At 65.4% G+C, this 25709-nt stretch overlaps 2 protein-coding genes across 5 annotated transcripts in view; both read left to right on the forward strand.

Moving 5' to 3' along the window:
• The window catches only part of WHRN (whirlin), a 50240-nt gene extending 40559 nt beyond the window's left edge, over positions 1 to 9681 (forward strand). For both annotated transcript variants that reach the window (XM_080561584.1, XM_080561585.1), the window contains 5 exons: positions 4517 to 4588; positions 4908 to 5505; positions 7538 to 7716; positions 8277 to 8399; positions 9154 to 9681. In XM_080561584.1, coding sequence (XP_080417710.1) covers positions 4517 to 4588; positions 4908 to 5505; positions 7538 to 7716; positions 8277 to 8399; positions 9154 to 9336 — 1155 coding nt within the window. In that variant the 3' untranslated portion in view covers positions 9337 to 9681. The remainder of the gene's footprint in view (positions 1 to 4516; positions 4589 to 4907; positions 5506 to 7537; positions 7717 to 8276; positions 8400 to 9153) is intronic.
• A 313-nt stretch (positions 9682 to 9994) lies between these two features.
• On the forward strand, positions 9995 to 25632 carry AKNA (AT-hook transcription factor). Of its 3 annotated transcripts, none has more exons than XM_080561581.1 (20): positions 9995 to 10313; positions 14807 to 15266; positions 15400 to 16220; positions 16646 to 16720; positions 17277 to 17463; positions 17586 to 17737; positions 17847 to 17906; positions 18083 to 18195; positions 18453 to 18692; positions 18772 to 18945; positions 19248 to 19461; positions 19551 to 19657; positions 19825 to 20271; positions 20566 to 20739; positions 21042 to 21139; positions 21296 to 21415; positions 21498 to 21596; positions 21847 to 21972; positions 22063 to 22216; positions 22500 to 25632. In XM_080561581.1, the coding sequence occupies exons 2-20, from the start codon at positions 14969 to 14971 to the stop codon at positions 22711 to 22713; spliced, it is 3873 nt and encodes a 1290-aa protein (XP_080417707.1). In that variant the 5' UTR covers positions 9995 to 10313; positions 14807 to 14968; the 3' UTR covers positions 22714 to 25632. The 3 variants fall into 3 exon arrangements, with proteins under 3 accessions (XP_080417707.1, XP_080417709.1, XP_080417708.1); XM_080561583.1 differs by having other exon boundaries at positions 22066 to 22216; XM_080561582.1 differs by lacking the exon at positions 9995 to 10313 and adding an exon at positions 10657 to 14045.
• The last annotated feature ends 77 nt before the right edge of the window (positions 25633 to 25709 follow it).

Here is a 25709-nt window from a genome sequence, read left to right on the forward strand (position 1 = left end):
GGGACAGGCCTTTCCCAGTGCCAGCACGTGTCTCAGCCACGTGAGCAGCCACCTCGTGTCTCCCAGCTCTGCTTCTTCTCCCTGTGGCTCTACAGAGCTGTTCCTAAGTCCCTTTGCCTAGCTCAGCAGCAAGGCTGCGGGTCTCAGCACCGCAGTGCAGGCCAGGCTCAGCTGTGAACCAACCCTGACTGGTACCAATGTCCTGTCTGCATGAAAACCCCATCTCAGGCCTGGGCTTTTAGAAGGACCGGCAGCACTGATAGCCAAGGGACCCCCGGCTGTGCCCCCTGCCTCGTGGCCCTGTTGTGCCAGCTCTCCCTGCTGTTGCCCTGTCTCCCTGTGTAGGCACCCTGGTGAAGCACCGCTGGGCTGTCACATCGCATCACGCATCCCCAGGGACTGGAGAGCTTTCCCTACAGACCTCAGGTGTGCAAAGGTCTGTGCAGGAGGGGCTGGTGTACTCACATTGTGCGTGTTCAGCCTTGGAGAAACCCTTGCACACATTTCAGAGCCTCGAATATCTCCGTGTAATCACAGAGCTCAGGGTTGGGAGGAGGCCAAGGGCTGCATGCTCGTGCCCTGCAGTGTGGCTCCGCTGTGCAGGGTGCGTTGCCCTCTCCCGTGGCTGTTTGGCATTGAATGGTGGCGGTCAGCAGGGTGAGCACACACAGCAGCTCTCAGCTCCACCACTCACCAGTAGTGTTTTGCGACGCAGGACCTCTGTTAGCTGAGAACCTGACCCAAATGCCTCATCCCTCTGGGAATGACAGTTGCCTAGAAGAAGAAAGCTGTGAGGTTTATCAGAGACATCCTGAGCCTTGGGACAGGTTTCTTTGATTTCATGAACAAAGTCAGTGATTTGGTGGGCAAACATGCCAAAAATAGCTTGTATGGGGCTGATGGGGACTGTAACGAAAAGTGATTTTATTACGGAATGTCTGAAGGATACTCGGCGATGAGACAAAGTCCTGTTCGGTTGTGCCACCCACTGGCTGTGTGTCTGCCTGAACGTCATTGCCACCTCTTCTGAATGGAAGATTTGGAAGATTTTGATCTCAAGATGAGACCTGCAAAGCAGAGGTTAATTGTAGACTGCAATAATCAGATGTGGCTTGTCTGATCAGAGCAGTGTGAGTTTCTAATTTGCTTACAACCAAGGCAGTCCTTAAGGGATTTAGCATTGCCTCTGTCCCTGCCTCCTGTCCCAGCACTCATTGTTAGGATTAAGGATTTGAGATCCCCGTTGATTTCATTTTTCTTCTCCACTGCCTCCTAGCAAACAGACTGCCATCGAAAGTGCCTTCTCCTCCCAGGGTCTGACTCCCCAGGAGCTGCTCCCAGCTCCCTGAAGCTGCAGGGCTGCTCCCAGTGCAGTAACTCAGCTCGTTCACTGGCCTCTGCCTGCCGCCGGTCTCCGTGTCACCATAAGCATAAGGAGAGGATGATGGTGTGAAGTCCTGAGCTGTTCCTCTGCTGGAAAGAGAACCTCAAGCACAAGAGTCCACAGAACAAGAGCAGAGGAACAGGAGACCTCTTCCAGGTCCAGCAGCCCCTGTGGGAGGATATCACCGCTCCCCATACCAAAAGAGCCCTCCACATCACGAAGTCTGAGATGCCTGTGCTCAAGGGCTCCTGGGGACCTGGGCTTCTGGGCACCCTCATCTTTGGCCTCAAGCTGTGCAAATGCATGGGAGAGGGAGAAGGAAGGGAGGAGAGGGGGAAGGCTGGGCTGCCGCTCAGGCTGGCGCAGTTACTCAAGAGCTAAAAACCCTGCGGGAGCTGGGCTGCGTGGCTCTGTAAAGCTCTTGTTAGCAGTTACAGGAAAATAAGGGACTCATTTGGAACTGTGAGGTTAATTAAAGGTTGATCTGTATCCCCCGGGGAGCCGGTGGTTTTCTCCACCAGCTAATCCGTGAATGGAAATGGGCTCCCTGTCTGAAAGATGCTCTCCAGCTCTGTCACTCCACCCGGGGGCTGTGCTCGAGATGGGAAGGACAAAAGTCCCCCAGCTGCACCCTGCAGAGGGGCTGGAAGGGCCCTGCCTGGCTCCCGCTTTCTGTAGATAACTAGGAAATAGATGGGGCAAAGGAGAGGCGGTGAGAAGCAGCAGCAGCCTCAGTAAATTCCACTGCCCATTTTTCAGAGCAGCGGCGCATGGCTTCGATGGGTCTTTTAAGGGAGATCCAGGAAATCACGGTCTGAAAATAGCCAATTCCTGAAAGCAGTGTGCTCAGCTTAAAAGCCATTACATTTTACAGCCCGGAGCAATTTCTGTGTAATCACTTTTGCCCCCAAAGCACTCAAGCAGTGGAAAGGCAAATCTCCTGCTGGCACACCTCGGCACAAAGAAGAGCCCGGGCAGGATGAGCAGCGCTGGTGTCAGGGGGCACCGAGCTGGGCAGCAGGATCGGGGCTGGCGGGGGGCTCTGGCTGCGTCCACACAGCCACCGTGTGCCAGGAGGCCTGGACTGGGACGTAGCTGGTGATGTGCTCCAGGATGGGCTCAATGCCGTGGTGAGGGCCGCAGGGTTCAGTGGGGCAGATCGTAGGGCGGCTTTTCTTTTAGTAACGATGCAGGTTTGGAGGCAGGCTGCTCCTGCCTGCGTCAGGAGGCTCTGATCCTCGCTCCTCTGGCAACTCTCTGAGGCTGGCAGAGGCAGGGCAGGAAGGGGAAGAGTTAGGGATGTAGATCTCAAACAGGGCCAAGTTGGTGCAGAAGTAGCACCATCTGTGCCTGGGCTCCCCTCCGTGCACACAGCCCTGTGCCTGGACTAAAGGCTGCGGGCAGCAGCGGGAGGTGGCTGGCGCAGGGGGGTGCTGCGTGGGCAGCTTCGTGCAGGGCACCTTGCCCGTTAGGGCACTTTTCTGCATTTTGGTGCCGTTTGCCAGCTCTGTGCGTGGCCCTGGCCAGCCAAGTCTCTCTGCTCCATGGTGTCACGCAGGGAGGTGATGGCACTGCAGCTTTTTGCACTCGCTGCCACTTCTGTCCAATCTGATGTCCCGTTGCACAGCCCCGAGCGAGTTCCCCCAGTCCTGGTCAGCTCTGCTGGGCGCTCAAACCAGCACGGTCCTGGCTTTGCAGGTGCAGTTCACGATTGTTTTAATCAGTTTAAACGCAGGTTCCTTTCGGGATAGTCCCATCCATCTCTTCCCCAGCCCCAGAGGTGTGGTATCTCCCATCTTTCATGCCAGCACTTGGATGTTCACAGTCCTGCGGTGCGTCAGACCTGGCCAAAGCCTGATCGTCCTGCTGCCGCCGTGTGTCAGCCACATCTGTCCTCAGCCCGGGCTTGCCGCAGTTGGGTCGGAGACCCAGCGGGCAGGGGATTTGTGGATTTGTCTCTCCCAGAGCCTCCATTGGGTCGAATCGGGGGTGAAATCACCCTCGTCAGGGGAAGGCGCAGTCTCGCAGGCTGGTGCGTTCCCCGCAGCTCCCCGAACAAGCTGTTTCTTTTAGCTCTCATTCTCCAGGGCTCCTTCGGAAGACACAGAGATAAAAGCAATTTCCATCAATGTTTTTGCTGCTTCTCTAATGCTTTTAATTGTCTCCCATGTCTATTTTGGGATGCTAACGTCTTACAGGCACAGCAGCAGCCTCCAGCAGATGGGGAAAATGCAGAGACACCAGCTTTTCAACTAATCAGTTGTTTATCCTGCGATAAATAACCCACACTTAAACACAAGCTGCACCCTGCCCGTTCCACCCCAGATGAACAAACAGCCCCGGGAGCGTGATGAGAACGAGGTGGGCTGGGTACCTGGAGCCTGAGGGACAGGGGGACACAGCCAGCAGCACAGCCACGGCTCTGGGATCGACTCAGGACCAGTTCGGTCCCTTTTGGGGCCAGGCCAAGTGTGGCTCGCCAGGACAGAGCTCCACAGCCAGCCCCTGGTTCTGCCAGGGGGATGTTTTGCACTTCCAGCTGCATCCATGCCCTCTGCTGCGGGACCTGTGCTGGCCCTGCAGGGGCAGGCTGTCCGATTCTCATGGCCTTTCCCGATTCCTGGAGCCGTGATGCGTTCCGAGCTGTGTTCTAGTATTTCCTAATGACATTTAGACTCGTAACAGGGAGGCAGTGGCAGCAGCTCCCGTCTATTTGCATCTGTGACCGCCTGGTTTGCAGGGGAGGGAGGATTTATCTTTTCCATTGCCCTTCTCCCTGGAAAGATCCAGGTATTGAGCCTCAGAGCTCATTCCTCCCCTCCTCCAAGCTGAGCACAAGGAGCAGAGCTCTGGCTCAAGAGGGCAGAGGACATTGCCCCACCGGGCAGGTTCACAGCATGCGCTGAGCACCTTCCTTACCCTGGGACAGGCAGTTCCCAACTGTTTTGCTTTGCTTGTGTGGTGTGTGAGTCTTCAGGGGAACCACCCAGAAAATAAAACCCTCTGGCTGAAGGCCCCTTACAGGGGGTAGGGCGATGCCCTGCATCACTCTGCATGTTCCCTGTCGTGCTGGCCCTTTGGTGGTCGTTTGTTGGTGCTGTGACCGGGTTGTCTCTTCCTTTGCCTTGTCAGAACACGTCAGAGTTGGAGGGAGGTGGAGACGGCCACCAGAGCAGCATCAACACCCTGCCGGACATCTCCCTGGTAAGACACCGCGCCATGCCTGGGTGGCTGGAGGCGAGCCCGATGGTACTGGGTTCTGCCTCAGTTTCTCTTTGCTATATCACCGACCGATGGGTATCACCGAAGGAAATTAATTGGATTGCTTGAGAAGAAAGGTTTGGGATGTTTGAATAAGAGTAACGTCCGTGGTTGTAGGAACCAGGGCAGAAGTTGTGTGCTATGTCCTCCTTTGTGAGTCAGTTTCTTATCGCCATTAATGGGTGTTTCTGTGAAAATGGGTTACTTTGCCACAGTCACTGGAGACAGAGGTAGGTGACCAGTTCCGTTCTTGGTTCGGCAGGATGACCTCTCGTCCTTCCCAGAGGAGCCACCCAACTTCAAGCCTCCCCCTCCTCCTTCAGCCCCCCAGATGCTGGACCCCTCTGCTGCCCAGCACCGGAACCCGGGGAAGGACAAGCCCAAGCGCCCGTCCTCCGAGTCCTCCCAGTCCGGCCTCTTCTTCGTGGCCCCCCGAAACCCCACGCCCCCTCTTAACCACTCCGCGCAGGACACAGCCAGCATGACCTCCACCGCTACGACATCCACCGAGGAGTCCGCCCCGAGCCCCATCTATGCTACCATTTCCCCATCCCTGCACAGCTCCCGGCGCCAAATGGATGCCCAGCTCTCCCTGGTCAGCCAGCACCCCATCGGGCCCTTCCCCAGGGTCCAGTCCCCAACGAGGCTGAAGAGCCCCACCGCGGAGGGCCCGGCAGCCGCTGGGCACCACAGCCCCGCTTCCCCGTCCCCTCCGCCCCCCCCGGCGCACCCCGCGCCCCCGCCCCCCGACAGGGGCAGCCCGCGGGCCGTGGCCAACCAGCACTTCATCATGGTGGAGGTGCACCAGCCCAACAGCGAGCCCGACGTCAACGAAGTCAGGCCCTTGCCCCAGGCCAGAGGTGGGTGTCCTGCAGGGATGAGCGGGGTGGGGGCGTCCTCACTGCTGTTGCTTTATTTATGGGGGTGCTGGCTGTCAGGCCCGTTTGGCTTTAGCTTGTGGACGTGCTCCGGCTGGTTGTGTAGGCCTGGTGCCAAGCTGGGCTGAGGGGTGGACGTGTGTCCTGCTAGTGCTGCAGGAGGTGGCCTCCACCAGTCCAACCTGGAGCCTCCGCTGGCCCAGTTTGTGGCCTCCACCGGCCCAACCTGCAGCCTTCTCTGGCTCAACCTGTGGACTCTGCTGGCCCATCCTGCAGCCTCTACCGGCCCAACCTGTGGCCTCCACTTGCCCGACCTGTGGCCTCCACTGGCCCAACTTGCAGCCCCTACCAGCCCAACCCATGGCGTCCTCTGGCCCGACCCGTGGCCTCTGACCATCTGGGCAGGTGTGGGACCGTGGGTGCACACAGCCATTCCCTGGCCTTGGGACGCTCAGTGCCTGTTACTGGCTGTGGGGTAAAAAGAAAGAAATGTTGGTGTTGCTCAGGAGAGAGGAACGGGAGAAGAGAAGACAGAAGGCGAGGTCCCAAGGGAGGGTGTTGGGAGAGCGAGCCCTGCGCCAGGCCTCAGGTCTCCACCCGAGCATGAGGCGTTGCTGCGGGTTTCCCTGTTCTCAGCGGGGACGTGGCTGGCAGTGAGCGCCAGCGGGGGGCCGCAGAGGTGAATTTGGTGATTCCTGTTCAAACTGGGGTAGCAAAGCTGGGTGAAGGCTGCGGAGGCCGGGTTGGTGTGGCAGCATGCTGCCGTTCGGTACTTGTGGGTTGGTTTGCTTTTTTTTTTGGAGAAAAATTTTCAGTTTCAGAAAACAGCTTGACAGCATCATGGCAAAAAAAAAAAGAAAAAAAAAAGAAAAAGAAAAAAAGAAAAAGGCAACACGTAAGCCCTTGGCAGTGTTACTCGCAGCAGTAGTGCTAAGCCCTGAGACAAAGCCCTCAGCTCTGGCTTCTGGCAGAGCTGGAAAACCTGCGAAGCCCACGGCCATGCCAGCTCCCCACCAGCCTTTGGGATGCTCCTTAAAGCCTCCCTGGGTCCCCGAAGCAATTCAGGCTGACCTTTACGTAAAGACCAGGCTCCCGTAGGCAGCTGATTGCAGCATCGTTCGTGCGTGGGCTTTGCTGTGTTAATATAACCTGCTTCCAGTGGAGTTTTCAAAGAAAAAAAAAAAAAAAACCTAGGATTTTCCCATTTTCTCCAGCTTTTTGAAGAGAAAACCTCGTGCCAACACTGAGCATGGGGCTCAGGTTGATCCTGAGCATATCCTGGGAAGAAAAGTGGGAGTGAGGGTGCCCTGGGGTGCTGAGGGTGCCCAGGACGCTGGGCCCTGCTTTCAGCCCAGACCTGGTGCTGGTGCCCCAGCACCCCGGGGTACCCCAGCATCCCCGAGCCCCCCCCAAATGCCCTGTGTGCCTCCAGGCTCCCTGGGACCCCGGTGCGAGGAGCACTGTCGCCCTCCGGTGGCACCGTCCTCCCACTGCAATTAGTTCATTAACCTCAGCGTAATGAGGGAGCGAGGGGCTTGAGTGCCCCTGGGCAGGGCCCTGCTTGAGGGGTGTCGGCGGGGGGACCCCAGGGGGTTTCCCCCGGTCCCCGTGCTGCTGCCACCCATCCCCAGAGGCAGGGGGACCTGCGCCCCCATCCTTCGGGGATCGAAGGGGGGCAGCTCCCTCCCGGCACCTCGTGCTCCCGGGGACTGGAGGCGGAATGAAGGCCCTGGGCTGGCCCCAGCAGGATCACGGAGCTCGCCGTGCTCTCCCGCATCCCAGTTCGGGATCCCGGCTGGATCCCAGATCCAGCCTCGGGGCCATCAGTTCCGCACACAGCTCTGCTCTTCGGGAGGGGTTCACTTGGGAACCCCGCTCTAAAGCCACGTCCGAGTGCCGGGGAGCCGCCCGGCCCTGGCAGCGGGTGCCATGCCCTCTCCTCGGCCCTCTCCTCGGCCCACGGAGGCAGAGCCTCGCCGCCGGCCTCCCCCCTGACAGCCCCCCTCTCCCCCAGCCTCCACGCTGTCCCAGCTGTCGGACAGCGGGCAGACCCTCAGCGAGGACAGCGGGGTGGACATCGGCGAGGTCGAGATGGGCGGCAAGGACAAGAGCCGGCAGCCGGTCCCCGGGAAAAGCCGAAGCCTCAAGGAGGCCGCCAGGAGCGAGGCGGCAGCAGAGGGGGCCTCCAAGCCGGTGAGGATGGGTCCGGGGTGCTCACGGGCCTGGGTCCTGTGGGAGGAGGGCTCCTGGGGCTGCTGTAGGGCAGAGCTGGTCCCCACCGCCTCGTCCCACCGTGGTGCACGTGGTTGTGCTCCTTCTGCCTGCAGGCCGCAGCCCGCCTGGGGGTTTCGATGGGTGATTTTGTTTTTTAATGAGCTGAGGCAGCTCGCTGCTGGGAGGGCAGCCAGGAGCAGCTGAGAGGGGCACCGTAGGGCTGATTTACCCCATCTGGGTAAGTCCGATCCCTGCCAGCTCCAGCAAGCAGCCGCCTGGGACACGGCAGCGTTCCTGGCACTGAGGGGACATCTCCAGGGCAGTGTCCCACGGCTGAAGTCACCTGGCAGCCTGACACAGAGCAAATTGGCTGTGACACTGGGGATCAGAGGGCTGATGTGCTCCTCCCCAGGCCCTTCCTGACCTGCCGCGGGTTGGGGTGGCTGCCGGGGGTCGGCATCTGTCCCCCTGCCGACCGAGGGAGCGCAGCGGGCAGATGGTGCCTGGCCTCCCTCGGCAGCCCTGCCGTCTGCCCGCAGCCGGGGCTCCTGGAGCCCACCTCGTGCCTGATCCGGGTGTCCAAGAGCGCGCCGACCCTGGGAATCGCCATCGAGGGTGGAGCGAACACGCGGCAGCCGCTGCCCCGCATCGTCACCATCCAGGTAGGGCAGGCTGAGGGTGGGTAAAGCTTGGTGCACATCCCACCCCTCTGCTCCCCGCTGGCCATGGGCAGGCTCAGGAGTGCTCAGCCACGGCAGCTGCAGCCCTGCCCCAGGGGGATTTTTGGGGATGGATCTGCCCCTCGATAGCCCCAAATGTCCCCAGTGCCAGAGCATCATTCTGCGGGGGGGGAGGATTTGCTGAGCAGAAGTGTTCATGTGCCATGGGTGATCCCATACCGTAATGCATGTCCTGGGAACTCAGGACTTGCTGCAGATGTGTTTGGGGGGTCTGGGCAGCCCCCAGAGCTCGGCTGGCCTGCCAGATGTCTGGGAACCCTCTTTTTCTGCTCAGATCAGGATTGGGGAGGGGGAATGGTGGATGAGAGCTGAGGAACTGAGCCCACAGCCCCGTTCTCATGAGCTGTCTCCTTGCACTGTTCCCCCTGCTGTTTACTTGGGGCAAAATTCACATTACAGCACCAGCAAGGCAGAGCTGAGCCTTGGTTGTTCTTGGCCATCCCAGCTGGCGCTGCCCTGTCAGCTGAAAGCCAGCGGTGTAGAGACGAAGCCAAATTCCTCTTCCCCAAAACCAAAACATCTCACTTGCACGATGTTAACGCTGACCCGGCAAGGAGCAGACCCTGCCTTGTCTCCCCTCCCTGTGCCCAGAGCCGGCCGCGGCTCAGCCCTGGGCCGAGCGGGGGGATGCGGATCCGTCCCGTGTCCCCCCACTAACCCCCCATCCCTGCCGCAGCGCGGGGGCTCGGCACACAACTGCGGGAAGCTGAAGGTGGGCCACGTCATCCTGGAGGTGAACGGCACTGGGCTGCGGGGCAAGGAGCACCGCGAGGCCGCCCGCATCATCGCCGAGGCCTTCAAGCTGAAGGAGAAGGACTACATCGACTTCCTCGTCACAGAGTTCAACGTCGCCCTGTAGGAGCCCGGCAAGAGCCTCCGGACGGGCACCAGAAGAGACAGGGGGACACCCCCATGCCCTCCCCTGCCCCGCCGCCACGCACCCAGCTGGGACCCGCTGTCCCCACGGGGCCGTCCGGCCGTGGGGCAGGCTGAGGACGGGCACAGCTCAGCGCACGGCCTCCGCCGGGGCAGAGGCCGCATCCCCACAGGGCCAGGCGCGGAGGGCGGCGAGGCCGGGGTGGGAAGAAGGACAGAGGAGGCCGAAAGGAGCCGGACACCGTGTAAATTGCTGGCGCTGTCGTTGTGTTCATACGGACAGAGCTTGTGCTTGTCGTTTTGCAATAAAGCTGTCGGGTTAAGAGGAGGCTGGTTTGGCCTGGCCTGGCTGGGCTCGGCTCAGCCTGGCTCGGCTCGGTTCGGTTTGGTTCAGCTTGGCAGGGCTTGGCCCAGCTTGGCTTGGCTGGGCTTGGCTGGGCTCGGTTGGGCTTGGTTGGGCGTGAATGGACTTGGCTTGGCTCTGCCTGACCCGGCTTGGCTCGGCCTGGCTGGGATGGGCTCAGTTCGGCTTGGCCTGGCTGGGCTCGGCTCGGATGTGCTCGGCTCAGCCCGGTTCGGCTCGGCCTGGCTGGGTTGGGTTGGGTTGGGTTGGGTTGGGTTTGGCTGGGCTCGGCTCGGCTCGGCTCGGCTCGGCTCGGCCCCGGCTGCGCCCCGGTTGGCGCCCCCAAGGCGCTGCAGGCGCTGCATAAATTATGCCAATGAGCCGCTCTTCCGCCTCTGATTGGCCAGCTCCGGCGGGATATGCAAATCTACAAAGGGCGCGGCTTTATGCTAATCGCCCCCTGGCGGCGCGCTGCGATTGGCGGAAAGGGCCGAGGGGGGCGTGTCCGTGAGGAGCGCGGAGCCCCGCCCCCGCCGCCCAGCGCCGCGCTTTGTCCGGGCCGGGCCGGGCCGGAGGCGGCCGGGGGGGGCCGGGGGGCGCCGGGCCCCGCCCTGCAGGTGAGGGGGGGCGGGGGGGGGGGCAGGTACCGGGGGGCGGGGTCCGGGTGCCCCCCCCCGGCTGCTCCCCGCTGGGGGTACCGGGGGCGGGGGGGAATCGGGGGCACGGGGCGGGGGGCGCGGGGGAGGGTCCCCGTGAGCGGCTCGGGGGGGCCGGGCGGGGCTGGGGCTGGAGGGATGCGGCTTGGGGGTCCCGGGGGGGGCGTTCACGGGGTCCTTGCCCGGCTCCGGCTGCGGGGGGTGCTCAAAATCGCTACCGGGAGCGGTGCGAAGCCCCCCCGGGGGTTTGGGGTCCGGCCCCCCCCCCCTCCCCCCCCCGAGGGACGTCGCGGGGCCGCCCCCAGCTCGGTTCCTCCTTGGGGCTCCCGGGCTGGGGCGTGCTGAGCGCCGCCACCCCGCCGCGCCGCGCTGCCACCGCTGCCACCCGCCATCCCACGCTGTGCCACCCTTGGGACCCGGCCCCGCCATCGCCCCCACCCCAAACCCGTCACCGGTGTCACCCACGGGACCCGCGCTGCGGGGGCCGGACGCCGCCCGCGTCCCCCTGCCTGACGTGGCCGGGGGTCCCGGTGCCGCCGGCTGCGTGGTGCCGGTGGCAGCCCCGCACGGCCACCCCATGGCTCGGCCATGGGTGAGAGCCCGCGGCTTTGTAGGGTGGGACGTGGGGATGGAGCTGCGCGCCCGGCCCTACAGAGCTGGGCTTCGGCCACCTGTAGGGTTTGGGGCCACCAGGGCACCCACCAGGGGTCAGGCGGTGACACGGCCCTGTGATTTCAGCTCCTTGTCCCCATGGGAAGGGGTGCTACGGCAGCAGCGGGTCCTGTCCTCTCCCCTCCTTCACACTCACAAAAAACTCTGGGGGCTTTAAAAAAAAAAGCATCATAACCCAGGAATTATCCCCTGCTGAAAACAGGCGGCCCGGTGCCGAGTTTCGGCCAGGAGGACGGCTTTGGACCTGCCTAAAGCCCAAAAGAGGCTTTGGGTGGAAGTGCCAGTGGGGTGAGAGCAGGGACCCCGAAAACCCAGCTCCTCCTGCAGGTGGCTGGGACGGGGCCGGGGGGGCATCGCCCCCGCTTTGACCCGTGCCGATGTGTGTTGCTCCCGGCCACAAAGAGGTTTTATTTTCCTGCCGTGCGTGCCCGCCGTGCAGTGCCCCCGGGCTGTGCGGGGAGGCGAGATCGGTGCTTGTCGGTCCAACAGCCGTGCTTTTGGAGGTCCCCGTGCTTTTGGAGGTCCCCGTGCTTTTGGAGGTCCCCGTGCTTTTGGAGGTCCTCGGCTGCAGGCGGGCTGCCGACGTGACCAGCTTTCTGTCTGCGATGCGCCGAGGTGCCGGTCCGGCACCACTGGGGGATCGCTGGGGTTAGTTTTTGGAGCTGCTGCTTTGCGAATGTCCCCACTGCCGTGGGCCTGGAGCTCAGCCGAGCTGCTCGCCCGCAGCCCTTGCGAATGGGGCGCGGGCACGTGAGGGCTCACCGGGGTCTCCTCTAACCCCCCACCCCGTGCTGCCTGCTGTCCCCGAGTCCCCTCCAGGCCCAACGTCCCCACCCCTTGGTCTGCTGGGGTGGGGATGGGGGCGATTCGGGCGCCTGTCCCCTCAGGGACCGCTGCGGGCTCCCTGTGAACCCGGAGCTGCCCCCACAGCCCTGCCTGCCTAGGGGTTAAAGCCCCCCCGAGCCTCTCACCCTCCTGCCGTGCCCCTCGGCACGTCCCCACGGAGAAACCCGTCCCTTGGGGCGCAAGGACAGCTGTCCCTCCTCGCTCGAGGGACGTCACCTCCTCTCTGCAGGGATGGGGATGGGGTCTCCGTGCCCCCCCCGTCCCCACAGCCCCCAAGGACGGCAGTGTTGCCCCCCCCGGCTGGCACCGTGGCCGTAACCAAGCAGGAGCCGCGGCGCGTCCTGGCGCGCTCGCAGGGGGTAATTAATCCAGCCCGTTACTGTGTAATTAGTGGCACGCAGACGAGACCTTGCGCAAGCTCCTGCCTGCTATTGAAGCCGCAGCATGGCCCCGGGGAGGAGACATTTAGGATAGGGATGGTTTTGGGGTGCTGCGGGTGCCCTGGGGGCGGCTGCTCGTCGGTGACGGGCAGACCTGCGGCACCGACCCCGCTGCGGTGCATCTGCTGGGGGAAAGCCTCTAATCCCAGCCCCAGCTCTGCAAATCCCCCAGCATAAATCCCGCTGGAGGTGCCTGGATGCTGTTTCTATGCAACCTCTGCTGCCCAGCACCGACCCGGTCATCCCGAAGCCAGGCAGAGCTCTGCCAGCCCTGCCTGCCCCCTCCGAGCTTTTCGGGCACCGAGCAAACCCCAAATCCTCCCTTAGGGTCCTGCAACCCTCCCGGGAAGGCCGCACGAGGCTTTTTGCTATACACTGGCCAGGCAGCCCCGCTCTCCTCGCCCTGAGGCTCTTCCCCGTTCCCGCTGCCCGGGGAGGACGGGGATGCTGCGGGCTCTGCATCTTCTCAATGCGACTAAAGAGCAATTTTGGCTCCGGCCCCTCTCTCAGCTGGGACGTTTCCAAACGCAGATCCTGGCCCGCTTCCTGGCACGGCAAAAGAAAAGTGGCCTCAAGCCCCAGGGGGGAAGGGGAGCCCCAGAGCCCTGCGCCGCGAGGTGCCCTGGGGGGGGGGGGGTTAAATCGGCCCCCTCCACCTTTTGGGGAGCCCCCTGGGCTGCGGACCCCCAGGTGCTGCTGGTTTCTGGGCTCTGCTGGGCTGGGAGAGCTGCAGCTCCTCGGTGGTACCCGTGTTCGTCGCCTCCCCCCCTTCCCAGGCAGCATCCCCCCCCCGCGCTGCCCACAGCTGCAGGTTTGGGGTTTGTTTCCGAGTTCAGCCGCGTTTATCACCTTTCCAGAAAGCCCACCACCAGACGGCATGATGGGAAGAGAGAAAACCCTTTTTTTTTTTTTTTTTTTCTTTCTTAAACTTCCCTTTAAACGAGTCGCTAGCAGAGAAAAGCCTGGCCAAAAACGATGTGGCCCTGGACTCAGCAAACCACAAAGCAAACGAAAACGATCCCAAGTGTGTATGTGTGTAGGGTTTTAATCCCACTTGAAAGCTTGCATTTTGGACAAGGAGCCAAAGAGAAGCGTGGAGGCCTCAGCTCGGAGACCCTGAACCCTCTCTGCCCCTCTGCATCCCCCCTGGGGCCGTCCCGAACGGTGCTTGGGGTGGGAGGGGATGCGGGGATGAGCGCTGTGGGGCTTCTGCCGGCCCTGCCCTTGTTCCCGTCCCAGTCCCCCAGACCCCATGGGGTGGAGGTGTGGGGCTGGGACCCCCAGGCCCGGAGAGTGGGACCGGGGGGGGGTGACAGGGGACAGGGCTGTGACACCGCCTGCGCTGCGTCGGCCCTATCCTGCTTTCCATGGGGGGGTCAGCCTGGCTGAATTTTGGGGCCGCTTGTCCCCACCGGTGACATCGGGGAGGTCCTTGAAGACCTTCGGCCCCGTGGCAGCTGCCGACGGTGCCGGGCATCCCCGCTTCGCTTCGGCGCCTCGCTCCCGGCTGGATTAGACGCAAGAAGAGATTTTTATTCCCCTGGCTGTGCCGGCGGAGGCGGTGCGGGGCTGGGCCGCGCCGCGCGGAGCCTGCTGGGCTGAGGGCGGCTGTGGCGGCCCGCAGGAAGCTCCGAGCACGTTTCCGACTTGGGCGCAGGGCTCCCGGCCCCGGGGGGGACGCGGCAGGGCTCCGGGGGCCGCCGTGGGGACCTCACGGTGACGGGGACGCGCTGAGGTGGGTGTGGGGGTGTGGGCTGCGAGCCCCCATCCCCGTTTGGGGTTCCTGCCTTCCCGCTTCGCGCCCGTCCCCAGCCCCGCGTGCACCCCCAGCCCCGCAGCCGGGGGGGGCTCGGGTCCCATCTCCCCTTAGGACCTGGGCTGCTCCCAGGGCTGGGGGCTCCGTTCCAGCTGCTAGAAAAACCCCGGAGAGCCTCGTTCCCCCCCCGCCGCAGCCAGGTTTTGTCCCGCTGCTGCTATGGGAACGCCGGGACACATCCTGCTTTTAGGGCCCCGGCGGAGCAAGCGCGCGGGGCCTCGGCGAGGCAGGATTTGGGTCCCCCCCTCCAACCCCGCTCCCCCCACGCTCGCTGCTCCTCGCCCCCAACCCCAGCCTGGACCTCGCTGCCGCGGGCTCGTGGCTGTTTGGGGTGGATCGGAGCCCACCGGGGGCTTGTGGGGGGGTTGGGGGGTCCCCAGGCCAGGAGAAATGGGGCCGGGGCTGGTGTCCTGGGGGGGACGGGGATGAACGTGGGGGTGGCAGCGCGGGAAGGAGGTGATGGGATGGGGGGAGCACTGGAAACCCCCCCGGCGCGTTCTTTCCCCTGGGATGTGGTGTGCACACCCCAGGGTGCCACGGTCCCCACCATGGGGGCGACTCCTGTCCCCGGGGACAGGGAAAAGCCCCGGCAGCGGGTGACATCTCCGTGCGGGGAGGAGGGGGGACCTCGAACAGAGCCCGCTGTGTCCTGCTGAGCATCCTTCCCTCTCTCCCTCCAGGATGCTGCAGCGCTGAGCGCCGCGATGTGACCTACATTCGCCGCAAGGAGGTCCCCAGCCCCGCCGGGCACCCGCCCCTCGCTGCCACCCTGCCATGAAGCGGCACAAGTGACAAGGGACAGCGTGGCACGCCGTGCCCTGCCCTGCCCTGCCCTGCCGGCCATGGCCAGCTCAGCGCCGTGGCTGCGCTGGACGCAGACGGACCTGGGCAGCGGCTGCGAGGAGCTGAAGCGCTGGGAGGAAGAGGAGGAGGAGGAGGAGGAGGAGGAGGAAGACTTTGAGAGACACATGGACGAGAACGGTGTCATCGGCCTGGAGGAGGATGGGCTGGTGGCTGTCACCAGCCGGCCGGGGAGCTCCTGTTTCGGGGAGGCACCCGCCGGCAGCATGGACCTCAGCGACCTGCAGGACTCGGGCTCGGAGGAGTGGGGCCGGGAGGATGCCGGGAGCCCCCCATCGGGTGAGTCCTCTCCCGCTGCCCCAAAGCCCTCGTGGGGGGGACCCGGGTGTCTCGGGACAGCAGGAGCTCGCCCTGGGCAGCCAGGGGGGTGTGGGGACGGTGCGGGCTGGCTGGTGGCAGTGGCGCTTTGCAGGTGACGGCGAGGACCTGGACGAGGGGTCCCCAGTGGAGCCGGCTCGCTGGCACCCACGGCAGGACCTGACCGAGGAGGAGGAGGAGGAGGAAGGGGAGGAGGAGGAGGAGGAGCGGGGCAGCTCCATGGAGGATGAGCGGCTGGAGGGGCCCTGGGGGGCAGAGAGCGATGGGGAGCTGCACCCCGAGGCAGGGCCCCTCCAGAAAGCCCCGGGTGTCACCACTGATGGCGGTGACACCTCGGGGCCTTCGGACACCAGCCCCGGCCCCGCCACTCCCTCAAGACGGCGCCGGGGCTGGGGCAGGGCCGGGGACACCCACGGGAGCCGCGGGCAGGGCTGGGGCCCCAGCCAGAGCCGCTCAGCGCCCCAAAACACCGCTGGCAGCAGGGCTGAGCCCGGCCCCAAGCCTGGCCCTTTAGGGAGCCCCCAAACCCTGCACCAGAGGCCCCGGGTGCCCGAGCCCGGCCGGCTGTCGCGGTCCCTGAGCCCCCGGCGGCACGCCGGCGCCAAAAAGCCGAAGGAGACCACTGAAGGGTGCCGGTACGGCCGGGGGCAGCTCAACCACCCCCTGCCCGACCTCTCCAAGGTGGAGGCGCGGGTGAAGTTCGACCAGAGCTACCGCCCGCCGCCCAGCAGAGCCCTGCCCGCCCGCGCCAGGACCCCCGGCGGCCCCCTCATCCCCAAGTCCCCGGCCGAAATCGTCCGGGAGGTGCTGCTGAGCAGCGGGGAGGGGGCCCCGCCGCAGCCCCCCGCGCCCCCCGGCGTGCCGCAGGAGCTCAGGTCCCCCCGGCAGGCCACGGCGCTGGTGCAGCAGCTGCAGGTAAGGCCCAGTTCTCCCAGTTTGGGGCTGTACTGGGAGGGGCTGCGGGGGGACCTCGGGCCGCCAGTGGAACGGCGTGACCCCTCTGGGGAGCTGCGGCGTGGGGGCGTTGGGTCTGGTCTGCTTTTCCCTGTCCTGCGAGGACCCAGCACCTCCAGGACTGGAGCCAGGGCTGCTCGTGTCCCCCCTGGGCTGCTCGTGTCCCCCCCATTTGCTTGTGTCCCCCGCCCTGGGCTGCTCGTGTACCCCCCGGTGCCCTCCTGTCCCCTGGGAGGAGAGGGAGGCTCCCGTCCCCCCCACGCAGGGAAGTGAGGCCACATTCAGGGCCCCTTTCCCCCCCACTGCACTGGGATGCCTCCTGCCACCCCACCCCGGTGGCCGTCCCCATGACACGGGGACGTATCCCCCCCGCCCCGGCTCCGCAGGACGACTACCACAAGCTGCTGACCAAGTACGCCGAGGCCGAGAACACCATCGACCAGCTGCGGCTGGGCGCCAAGGTGGGTGCTGGGTGGGACCCGGGGGGACACGTGGGGGTGGCCCTGCCATAGGGGACACACGGCGGTGGCCCTGCTGGAGGGGACACGCGGCGGTGGCAGCGGTGCAGCTGCGCAGCGCCTCCCCTGCGGCCCCCGCGCCTTCCTCCCCCAGCCGCGCTCTTCCTCCCGACGGAGCTGCGGTTGAGGAAGGGTGGCGGTGGGGACGGTGACAGCGCTGTCACCGCAGCGAGTCACCCTTCCTCCCTGCGCCGGGGCGGTGCCGAAACCTCCCCAAAATGGCCGGGGAGGCTGACGCAGGGCACCAAAATGGCAGGAAGCGCCGGCGGGGCCGGGGGTGTCCCCGTGTCCTCCCGCGCTGAGGCAGGGCACCCGGCGGTGCCCAGGGTGCCACGGGGGTCCGGGGGGCACCCATGGGTGCGACACTGCGCTCCCAGGCTCTCACTCAGAGGGGCTCCGTGCCTCAAAGACCGGGTGCCATCCCCGTGGCACCTTCGTGTCGGGGTTTGGGGTTTGGGGTGCTCTCCCCGGGGTGCCCGAGCCGTCTGTCCCGGCACAGGTGAGCCTGTACGCCGACCCGCCGCGCGCCAGCCGCAGCGCCCACGCCGGCACCCTGGGCAGCGGCTGCAGGGTGATGGCCTTCAGCATCCCGCGGGCCAGCACGGCCACCGTCAGCACGGCCCCGAACCCGAATCCGGCCCCAAACCCGAATCCGGCCCCGACCCCGCCGCTCTCGGTGGATGGAGGTGGGTTGAGCGCTGGGGGGGTCGGCCATGACCCAACGCATCGGGGCCCACGGCTTGCCCCAGAGAGAGGGAAGCAGTGCCGGGGGGGTCACCCCAGCAGCATCACCTTGTGCTGATTGCAGATCTGGGACCGGCCGAATGGGGGGCGTCGCAGAGGCCCCGCTCGCCCCTCTCCTCCTCGGGGGGCTGCCCCACGTGCGCGGGGCAGTGCCGGTGCCCGGGGCCCCAGCTCACGCGGACGCTGGCGGGGCAGACCCGCAAGCTTCAGGCACAGGCAAGTCCCACGTGGCCGTGGGGTGGGGTGGGGGGGGTCAGACCTGGACCCTCCAGCAGGAGCACGGAGCGGGCTCGTACCCCGGCTCAGCCCCTGCTCTCCCAACCAGGTGGAGTCCTTCGAGGGCTGGGTCCGGGCAGGGAGCGCGGTGCCGCAGGAGCAGCTCCAGGTGCGTCCTTCCTAGGGCCGCGCGGGTGCCCGGGCTGGCTGAGCCCCTCGCTTTTACCCCCCTGCTGTCCCCAGGGGCTCCATCCCCGTGCCGGGAGAGGCCGGGTGCAGCCCCAGCGCTGAGGGGGGTTTTGGGGCTGCGTGGGGCCGAGCTCTCAGGCTGCCTTTTCGCTGCAGCGGTTCAGGCGGCTGAAGGAGGCGCAGGACGCGCTGGAGCGGGCGTACCTGCGGGCGCGGGAGGAGCACGGGCGGCAGCGCCCCGCAGCCTCGGGGGACTTCGACCCGGAGCGGTGAGCGGTTCGGCATGGGGCACACGGGGGGGCACACGGGGTGGTTCCTGGGGTTGTGCTGCTTAATTGGCCCCCGGCTGTGGGGTGGGAGCGCTCTGCTGGGCTCCTGCTCGTTGGTTCTGGCTGTGTGCGTTTCCTGGGGGTGCCGGTGACCTGCCAGCAGCACCTCAGCCAGCAGCATCCCAACCCCACTGCTCCAAGCCCTTTGCAGGAGCAGCCCCCCCCGGCTCGGTGTCCTGATGGGTTCTGTCTTTCAGCGCGGTGGAAGGAGAAATATTCTGCCTGGGGATGCGCCTGGAGGAGCTGAAGGAGCGGCTGGAGTGGGCAGCACGCCCCCCAGGCTCCCCGCGCCCCCAGCTGAGCCCAGCGGTGACCGAGGCTCCCCCCGGCACCCAGGGGACATCGGGGGACGGCGAGGTGGTGGCAGGGGGGCTGCCCCGGCCCCTCTGGCACAAGCAGCTACGAGCGGAGGATGACTTTGGGGACCTGCTGGAGCAGTAAGTGCCCCTCGTGGGGGTGTGGGGGGGCAGCTCCCGGCACCCCAAACCCACCCGCTCCCTCCTGCGCCTCTCGCAGGTACCAGCACTTCAAGTCCTTGCCGGCATCGCTGAGCCTGGAGCACCTGAGCCTGGCGGGCAGCGGCTCCCTGGAGGAGGCGGATGGCCCTGTGGCAGGGGACGGCGGCCCCGGGCAGGTCCCCTGCAGGGCACGGTCACTGGAGGAGGGGACCGACCTCGAGACCTCCCCCTCGTAAGTGCTGCGGGCGCACGGATGCCCCGGCAGGGTGAGCGTGAGGGCCCGGGGAGGGGTTGTGTCTCGAAGCAAGCTGGCTGCCGATGCTCCCCATGTGGCTTTATAGGTTGGGTGCGTTTAGGAGCCGTTGGACATCGTTTGTTTGGTGTGCTGGGTGTGGGCGCACGGGGATTGAATCCCTTTGGAGACCAGCTGGCCCTCGTGGTCCTCACCGGTATCGATAGGCTTCAGGGTTAACAGCCTCCGTGGGGCAGCTGGCTGCTCGGCCCCGCTCCTCATCCTCTGCCCTCTCCCCACAGGCCCCCCCCGCAGAGGAGAGCAGCGCCGCTGCCCCACGGGGACCCCCTGCGGCCGGAGGGGACGTGTGGCCACCACCAGGAGCCCCCAGCTGCCCCCCGGCCGCCACCACCGGCGCTCCCCGAGCCTCTGCCAGCACGGCTGCCCTTGTCCCGGCACAGCAGCGGGGCGGGCACCGCTGCCACCCAGCGCCGTCCCCTCAAGCCCTGCCGCCAGGTGAGCGCTGGGGGTGGTGGGTCCCCGCTGGCCGTCACCCTGCCGGGGTCTCCCAGGGGTGCGCAGCACCAATCCTGCTCCCATTGCAGGAGCAGCGCATGGTGTCGCCGGAGACGGACAGCGGCTTTGTGGGCTCGGAGGCCAGCCGCGTGTCCCCGCTGGTGCGCACCCCCGAGCATCGTCCCCTGGGCACCGGGTACGGCCCTGGCACCGGCTGCTTGCTCCCTCCGATGGGGTTTGGGGCACGGGAGGGCAGCGGGGTGCGGGGAGAGAGGCGGAGGAGAGCAGGGAAAAGGGGCGCTGGGGGGGTTTGGGGTGTGGGTGGGATGTGGGGGGCTGTCTCCATGCCCTGTCCCTCCCCAGGACGCCAGGCTCGCTGGGACCGCCCGCCCCGATCCCTGCACCCCTCCGTCCTCCGCAGAAGAAGGATGCACAGCCGCTGCCCCCCGAGAAGGCGCTGATGGGCACCTACCCGTCCCCCAGGCACCTTCCCTCCCGGGGTGGCGTTGGGGGGCCCAGCCTGCCCCCCAGCACCGCCTCGCACAGCAGCTCCCCCCCGCGCTGGGCCGAGAGCCTGGGCAGCGAGCTGGGACCCGACGGTGACGGCGGCGAGCAGCCGGCACCCGGCACTGCCCCGCGCCCCCCCCCGCCGCCTTCACCGCCCCCTCCCTGCTCCCCAGCTCGCAGCGACTCGGAGGGGGGGGGCAGGAGCTGCACCAGCGCCTGCGGCCCCCTGCCCGGGGGGGGCACCGCCTCGCCGTCCCCTGCCCCGGCTCCCTGCGACCTGCTGGGCTCCCGCGTGGAGCGCGAGTGAGTTGGGACGGGGTGCGGGGTGCGAACGGGAAGCGGGTCCCTGAGTTTATTCCTCGGGTTGGTGGTTTTTTTTGGGGGGGGGGGGGAGCTGGGCTTGGGAGAGCAGCTCCTGGGTAGGGCTGAGACCGGCAAACTCGTGACACGTGTGGGCTGGCCCAGCTCTGCGGGCACACCAGCCCTGGTCTCATTTTGAGGGTGGGCATCAGCCGCGTCCCGAGGTGGTTATGGGGACGGGTTGTGGGGCTGGGGCTGGGGCCGGCAGCCCCCCCTCACCGTGCCTGTCCCCCGCAGCCGGGCCATCCGGGCGCTGCGGGACGAGGTGTGGCGGCTGCGGCGGAGGCTGGAGGAGAGCCTGCGCCGGTCCCGCAGCTACCCCGAGGGCAAGGCCGCCCCGCGGAGCGCCCAGGCCAGGAGGCAGCCGGCGGCGAGAGGACCCTCGTCCCCCCGGGACGCAGCGCCCGCGGGGTAGGTGGCACGGCAGGGCCCGGCTTTTCCCCGCATGACAGCAGGACCCAAGCCCGTCCCGACAGTGCTGTGGGACCTCGGGAGGGGGACAGCAGGCTGGCCGTGGGTGGGGTGGGGAGGGGACACACGGGGGTCCCCAGGGATGCCGTGAGAGGGGGGTCAGGTCCCTTGAGGTGCCCCCCTCCCAGCAGCACCACGCCGGGGGTCACAAACACCCCAGTTTTCTCCCCGTGACTCTGCTGCCGAAGTCTGGGCCCTGCTGCGGACCCGGCTGGGTGCTGACAGCTCCGTGCCCTCCGCAGGGAGCCGAGCCCCCCGGCACGGGGCAGGGTGGCCCCCGCCGCTGTGACAAGGGGCAGGTCGGCATCGCTGCCGCGGGACAGGACCGAGCTGGACCTCAGTGAGTGGGGACCGTGCTGGGGCGGAGGGGGCGGTGGAGTGGGGCTGCTGGCTGGGCCAGGGGGACCAAGGGGACCGGGCACGTCCCGCTGACCCCATGGGACCCAGCACGGCCCACGGGCAGATCCTGTGACCAGCGCCACTTCCTTCCCTGCAGGCTCCGAGTCGGGCCGCTCGCTGGCTGGGCACGGGGACGGGCGGCACCAGGGCACCCCGGCCACACAGAAGCGCTCTCGGAGCCCCCCGGGCATGGGGACGGTGCGGGGGCAGTACACAGGTGGGTGCCGGGCAGGCTGACCCCACACGGCGGGTGACGGGGTGCTGCCGTACCCTGGCCGTGCTGACACCGGGATTTGCAGGGACGCGGTACCAGGTGCCACCGCCCGCCACCCCGGCACCCCGAGGAGAGCCCAGCACCCCGGGGTGCTCCCAGTGCCGCGGGAGCAGGACGGCATCGGGTGAGCATCCCTGGCCCATTCTGGCTGCTTCCCAAGCCTGTTAATTAATGAATTCAGGCATTAATTACTTCATGCACAGGGAGCTGGGGCTCTGCACGCTGTCCCTCGGCTGGACCCGATGGCAGAGCCGTGGGTTCCTGCGGGGAGATGGCTTTGGTGCCCGCCACGCTCCCTGCTGCGCTCTTCCCAAAACGCCTCGTGCCTTCTCCGTGTGCTATTTTCTGGACGTGTTTCCTCCCTCTCCCTGCAGCCGGTTCCCCGGCGGGCGACGCCGTGCGGCAGCCCCGGCAGAGCACCCCCAGGACACGGCGCTGCCCCACGTGCCGGGCACCCCGGGCCGTCCCCACGGCGGGCAGCAGGGATGGAGCCACGCAAGGTGCGTGGCAGGGGCTGGCCCAGCTCTGGGGGGGGGGGGCAGGGACAGGGGACACCCCCTCCATTAACCCCAGCACCTTTCTCCCCACAGCAGAGCTTGGCACTGACGCCACGTCCTCACCGGGCTCCCGTCCCCGTCCCCGAGCCGAGCCGCCGGAGCAGCCGGGACTGTGGTACCTGGCGGGCGGCCCCCCCATCGGCTACCTCGCCCCCGTCCCCCTCGTGCCTTACGCGCCCCCCCTGCTGTAAGGATGCTTTGCACCGGGTGGGGGGGGGGGGACGCCAGCTTGTCTGGGGGGGGCCACAAGCACCCCAGGGCTGCCCCACATCCCCTGGCGTGGCCACGGACCCCAGGCACCGGGGCTGGGCTGTGGGAGAGGGGTCCCAGCAACTTCTGGGGGGGCTGAGGTGTCGGGGGGGGGGGGAGATGGGTGAGATTTGGGGGGATTTAAAAAAAATTGAGGGGAGCAGACTGCGGGGGTGCAAAGCAATGTGATGACCCCTTCTTCTTCTTCTTCCTCCCCCCAGCTACTGCTCCCCGGCCGTACCTACCTCAGCCCCGGCCCCCCCGCAGCGCGCCCCCCTCGGCCTGCCCCTGGCCGACCTGGAGGAGCTGCAGCGGTCGCTGGGCCGCGCCGTGGAGGCCGCGCAGCGCGCCAGGCTCACCACCAAGAGGATGGGCCGTTCGCTGGCCTCCGAGCTGAGCAGGGCGCGGGGCCTGCGGGGGTCCTGCCTCTTCTGAGGGCCCCCCCGGCCCGTCTCTGGGGCAGGAGGACGAGGAGGAGGAGGAGGAGGAAGGCTGTCCTCCCATCAGCATCCCCGCAGTGGATGCTCGCCACGAGATCTGGAGCCGGAGGCGTCTCCGTGGGGCTCTGGAGCTGCCCCGGCCCCGTCCTGCTCGCTTTATTCCTCCCCTCCTGCACCGCTGGGCCCTCTGTCTGTCTGTCCGTCCGTCCGTCCGTCCGTCTGTCCATCCGTCCGTCCGTCTGTCCGTGCTGCAGGAAGGGGTGAGGCCACGCACACACCGCGCCGAGGGCACAGCCCCCCCAGGGGGACGTGTCCGTGGGGCTGCCCCGAGCTGGGCACCCCGAGGCGAGGCTCGGACTTTGTGTAGGCCCTACCATAACACGGGGCCGGGCCCCATTTGCGGCTGCGTTTACCCCGGTGCCATGCCCGTGCAGAATTAGCCATTTTTTTTTGCAGCCACGTCTCGCTGCTTTGACCATTCCAGGTGTTTTTAGGGGTTTTTTTTTTGGTACGTTGCAGCTCACCGGCTGCCCCCAGACCTCGCCCCGGCAGTGCCCGCACTTAACCCCCACCCTGCTGCGTCGCGAGCCTCTCTTTTGGGTCCAAACCTGGGGTTTTTAGGTACTGTCCCTGCATTCCAGCCCCTTTGGGCACCCTGCTGGGGCTCAGCCCCCGCAGCTCAGCTCTCCTGCCCTGTGCTTTCTGCTCTGCCTCCAGTCCTGCCCGGCAAAGCGCCGCGGCCCCGCTTCGTGTGGCTTTCCCCAGGCTCCGGTGGGGCTGTTGGCTGTACAATAGGGCTGTGTGTGTAGGTATCTATTTATAGGTACGTATATGCGGTTCCTTTTTAATTTCCAGCAGGATCCCGAGGGCATTCGAGGGCTTTTCCCGTAATTTATTGCTGCCGCTCTGAAGCGGCCCCTGAGCGGGTGTCTGGCGGTGGGGATGGGGGTGCTGGGGGGGTCTCTGGGGTCCGGCCCTGCACGTGGCTGCCTGTGCCCGTGTCCAGGTAGAAAAAGAAGGGATTTCGTGTTTTCCTTGGGATTTCCAGGGAAAGTGGGCTGGTAGAGGGAAATGAGTCCGGTGAGACCCAGACGTGGGCAGGATGCGGCCCCGAGGCGGTCCCAGGTGGTTTTATAATAAGATAACATCTGATTTTTAGCAAAATGGTTGGGATCAGACGCCTTGTGCAGCAGCACGAGCTCCCCAACCAGGTCCTGTCCCCAGGTTGGGGACAGCCAAAATCCCCTCCAGCCCCCACCCTCCCTGCTCAGAGCCCCCCACCTACGTTTGTGTAGGACCTACCTGAAGTGCCCGCCTCAAGCTTATTTATTGTTGAACTTTCTCATACAAAGACCCGTTTCGGGGGGCGGATTGCTCGCGCCCAAGGCGACTTTACTCAGGTCGGGAGCCTCCCCGAGGGCTTGCAAAGCCACCAAACCCCTGTCCCGTTCCTGGGGCCACCCCACGGGGCCGGGGTCGGGCGCTGCGGGCATCGCCACGGTGCCCAAGCAGAGCCTCCGGGTCGGGGGGATGCCCCCAGCCTGGCTTCAAAGAGCCTGAAATGCAGCGGCGAGGAGCAAAGATGTCGTTTTTTTTCCCCACGTTTCCTATTTTGTGATACCCAACAGAGCCATCCAGATGGTATTTTGTAATAAGATAATTGCCTATTTTTTAACGAAATAAACGCGGTTGTTTTGCTTCTGGTTTTCCCTCTCGTTTTTAAGCTCTCTCTTCGGGACGCTGCCCGTGGGGTCACCGCTTCGCCTCGCCCCGGAGGGCGTTTTGGGGGGGGGGTGCTCCCCAAATCCTGCCTCCCTCCTCCCCGCAGCCCCCAAGCAAGCGGCAGGCGCAGCCTCCTTGCACTGGGTATGGAGATCGCGTTTATTGAGCCACTCGAGTGCTTGGTACAGAACAGCTATACAGAGATGATACATGGTTGTGCTTCAACACCGTCAAACATTTAGATTCCAGTAACTTCAAGGTAAACAAGTTCCAAGACAGACTAGATTTTTTTTTTTTTTTAGTTTTTCTTTTTGATAAATTATTTTTTATATAAATAACTGTAACAGAAAAAAAAAATTAATATTGTCCAACATACAGGATCCTGAAGCGTTCGCATTGCTAAACTGAGAAGGAACTCAAACGGGGCAGGAGGACCAAGGGGGAACCAACAAATATCAGTGCAATGATACAGCCTTTGCCCTAAAAATATATATTTAACTTTATGGGCAAGGAGCAGACAGGGAAAGGAGAGAGGGGGAGAACCACCAACGAGGCAAGAAAGAGATTTTGGGGAAGGAAAAGGGGTCACAGCCTTCAGGGGGAGGGAACAGAAGAGAACAAAACGAAGGACCCCAAAATATTGCAGTGCATCTAGTGGCGGGGCGGGGGGGGGGGCAATCCTGGGATGTAAAAAACAAAATAAGAGGAGTTTTGGTTAAATCACTATACACCAAGCTGTAAGAACTGCACGAGACACATAATTCATATACACAGGGTCCGCTGGGGGGCCCGGGGGGCTGCGGGGCCTCGGGGCGACGGCACGCTCGGGAACGCTTCACCACGGGGGGGACACGAGCGGGGCGGGGGCCTCATAGCTTCCTTGTCTGCAGGGATATATATATATATGTGTGTACGTGTGCTGCCTGTTAAAAATATATATATATATCTGTCGTCTGAAGGAGTACGCAGCCTGACGGGGAGGGAGGGGCCGTGCAAGCAAACGGGTCCCATCTGCGGGGTTTGACCGTTCTGGTCCCTTTTTGCGTGGGGATTTGGGGCAGCGTGGGGCAGAGCACCCCCCGTCCCCTGCCAGATGTTGGCACGCGCATCTGGGGGGGCAGCCGCCCCCAAAAACAAGGGAAAGGGCACCGGGGGGAGGCTTCTACCCCAAAAAGAGCCGGGGGGGGGGGGGGGGACACCGCCAGCAGCAGCACGGGCGCGATGCGGGGCAGGAGGGGCGGCCGGCTGTCCGTCCGTCCGTCCGTCCCT

Source organism: Anser brachyrhynchus, assembly GCF_964034855.1.
Source record: "Anser brachyrhynchus genome assembly, chromosome: 19".
Taxonomy (NCBI): domain Eukaryota; kingdom Metazoa; phylum Chordata; class Aves; order Anseriformes; family Anatidae; genus Anser; species Anser brachyrhynchus.

Excerpts from the sequence above, each read along its gene's own strand:
- AKNA (XM_080561581.1), top strand. The coding sequence starts at position 14,969 with ATGGCCAGCTCAGCGCCGTGGCTGCGCTGGACGCAGACGGACCTGGGC. Across the intron at positions 17,907-18,082 it reads TGCCGCAGGAGCAGCTCCAG|CGGTTCAGGCGGCTGAAGGA; the intron begins GTGCGTCCTTCC and ends TTTTCGCTGCAG. Across the intron at positions 22,217-22,499 it reads CCTTACGCGCCCCCCCTGCT|CTACTGCTCCCCGGCCGTAC; the intron begins GTAAGGATGCTT and ends TCCTCCCCCCAG.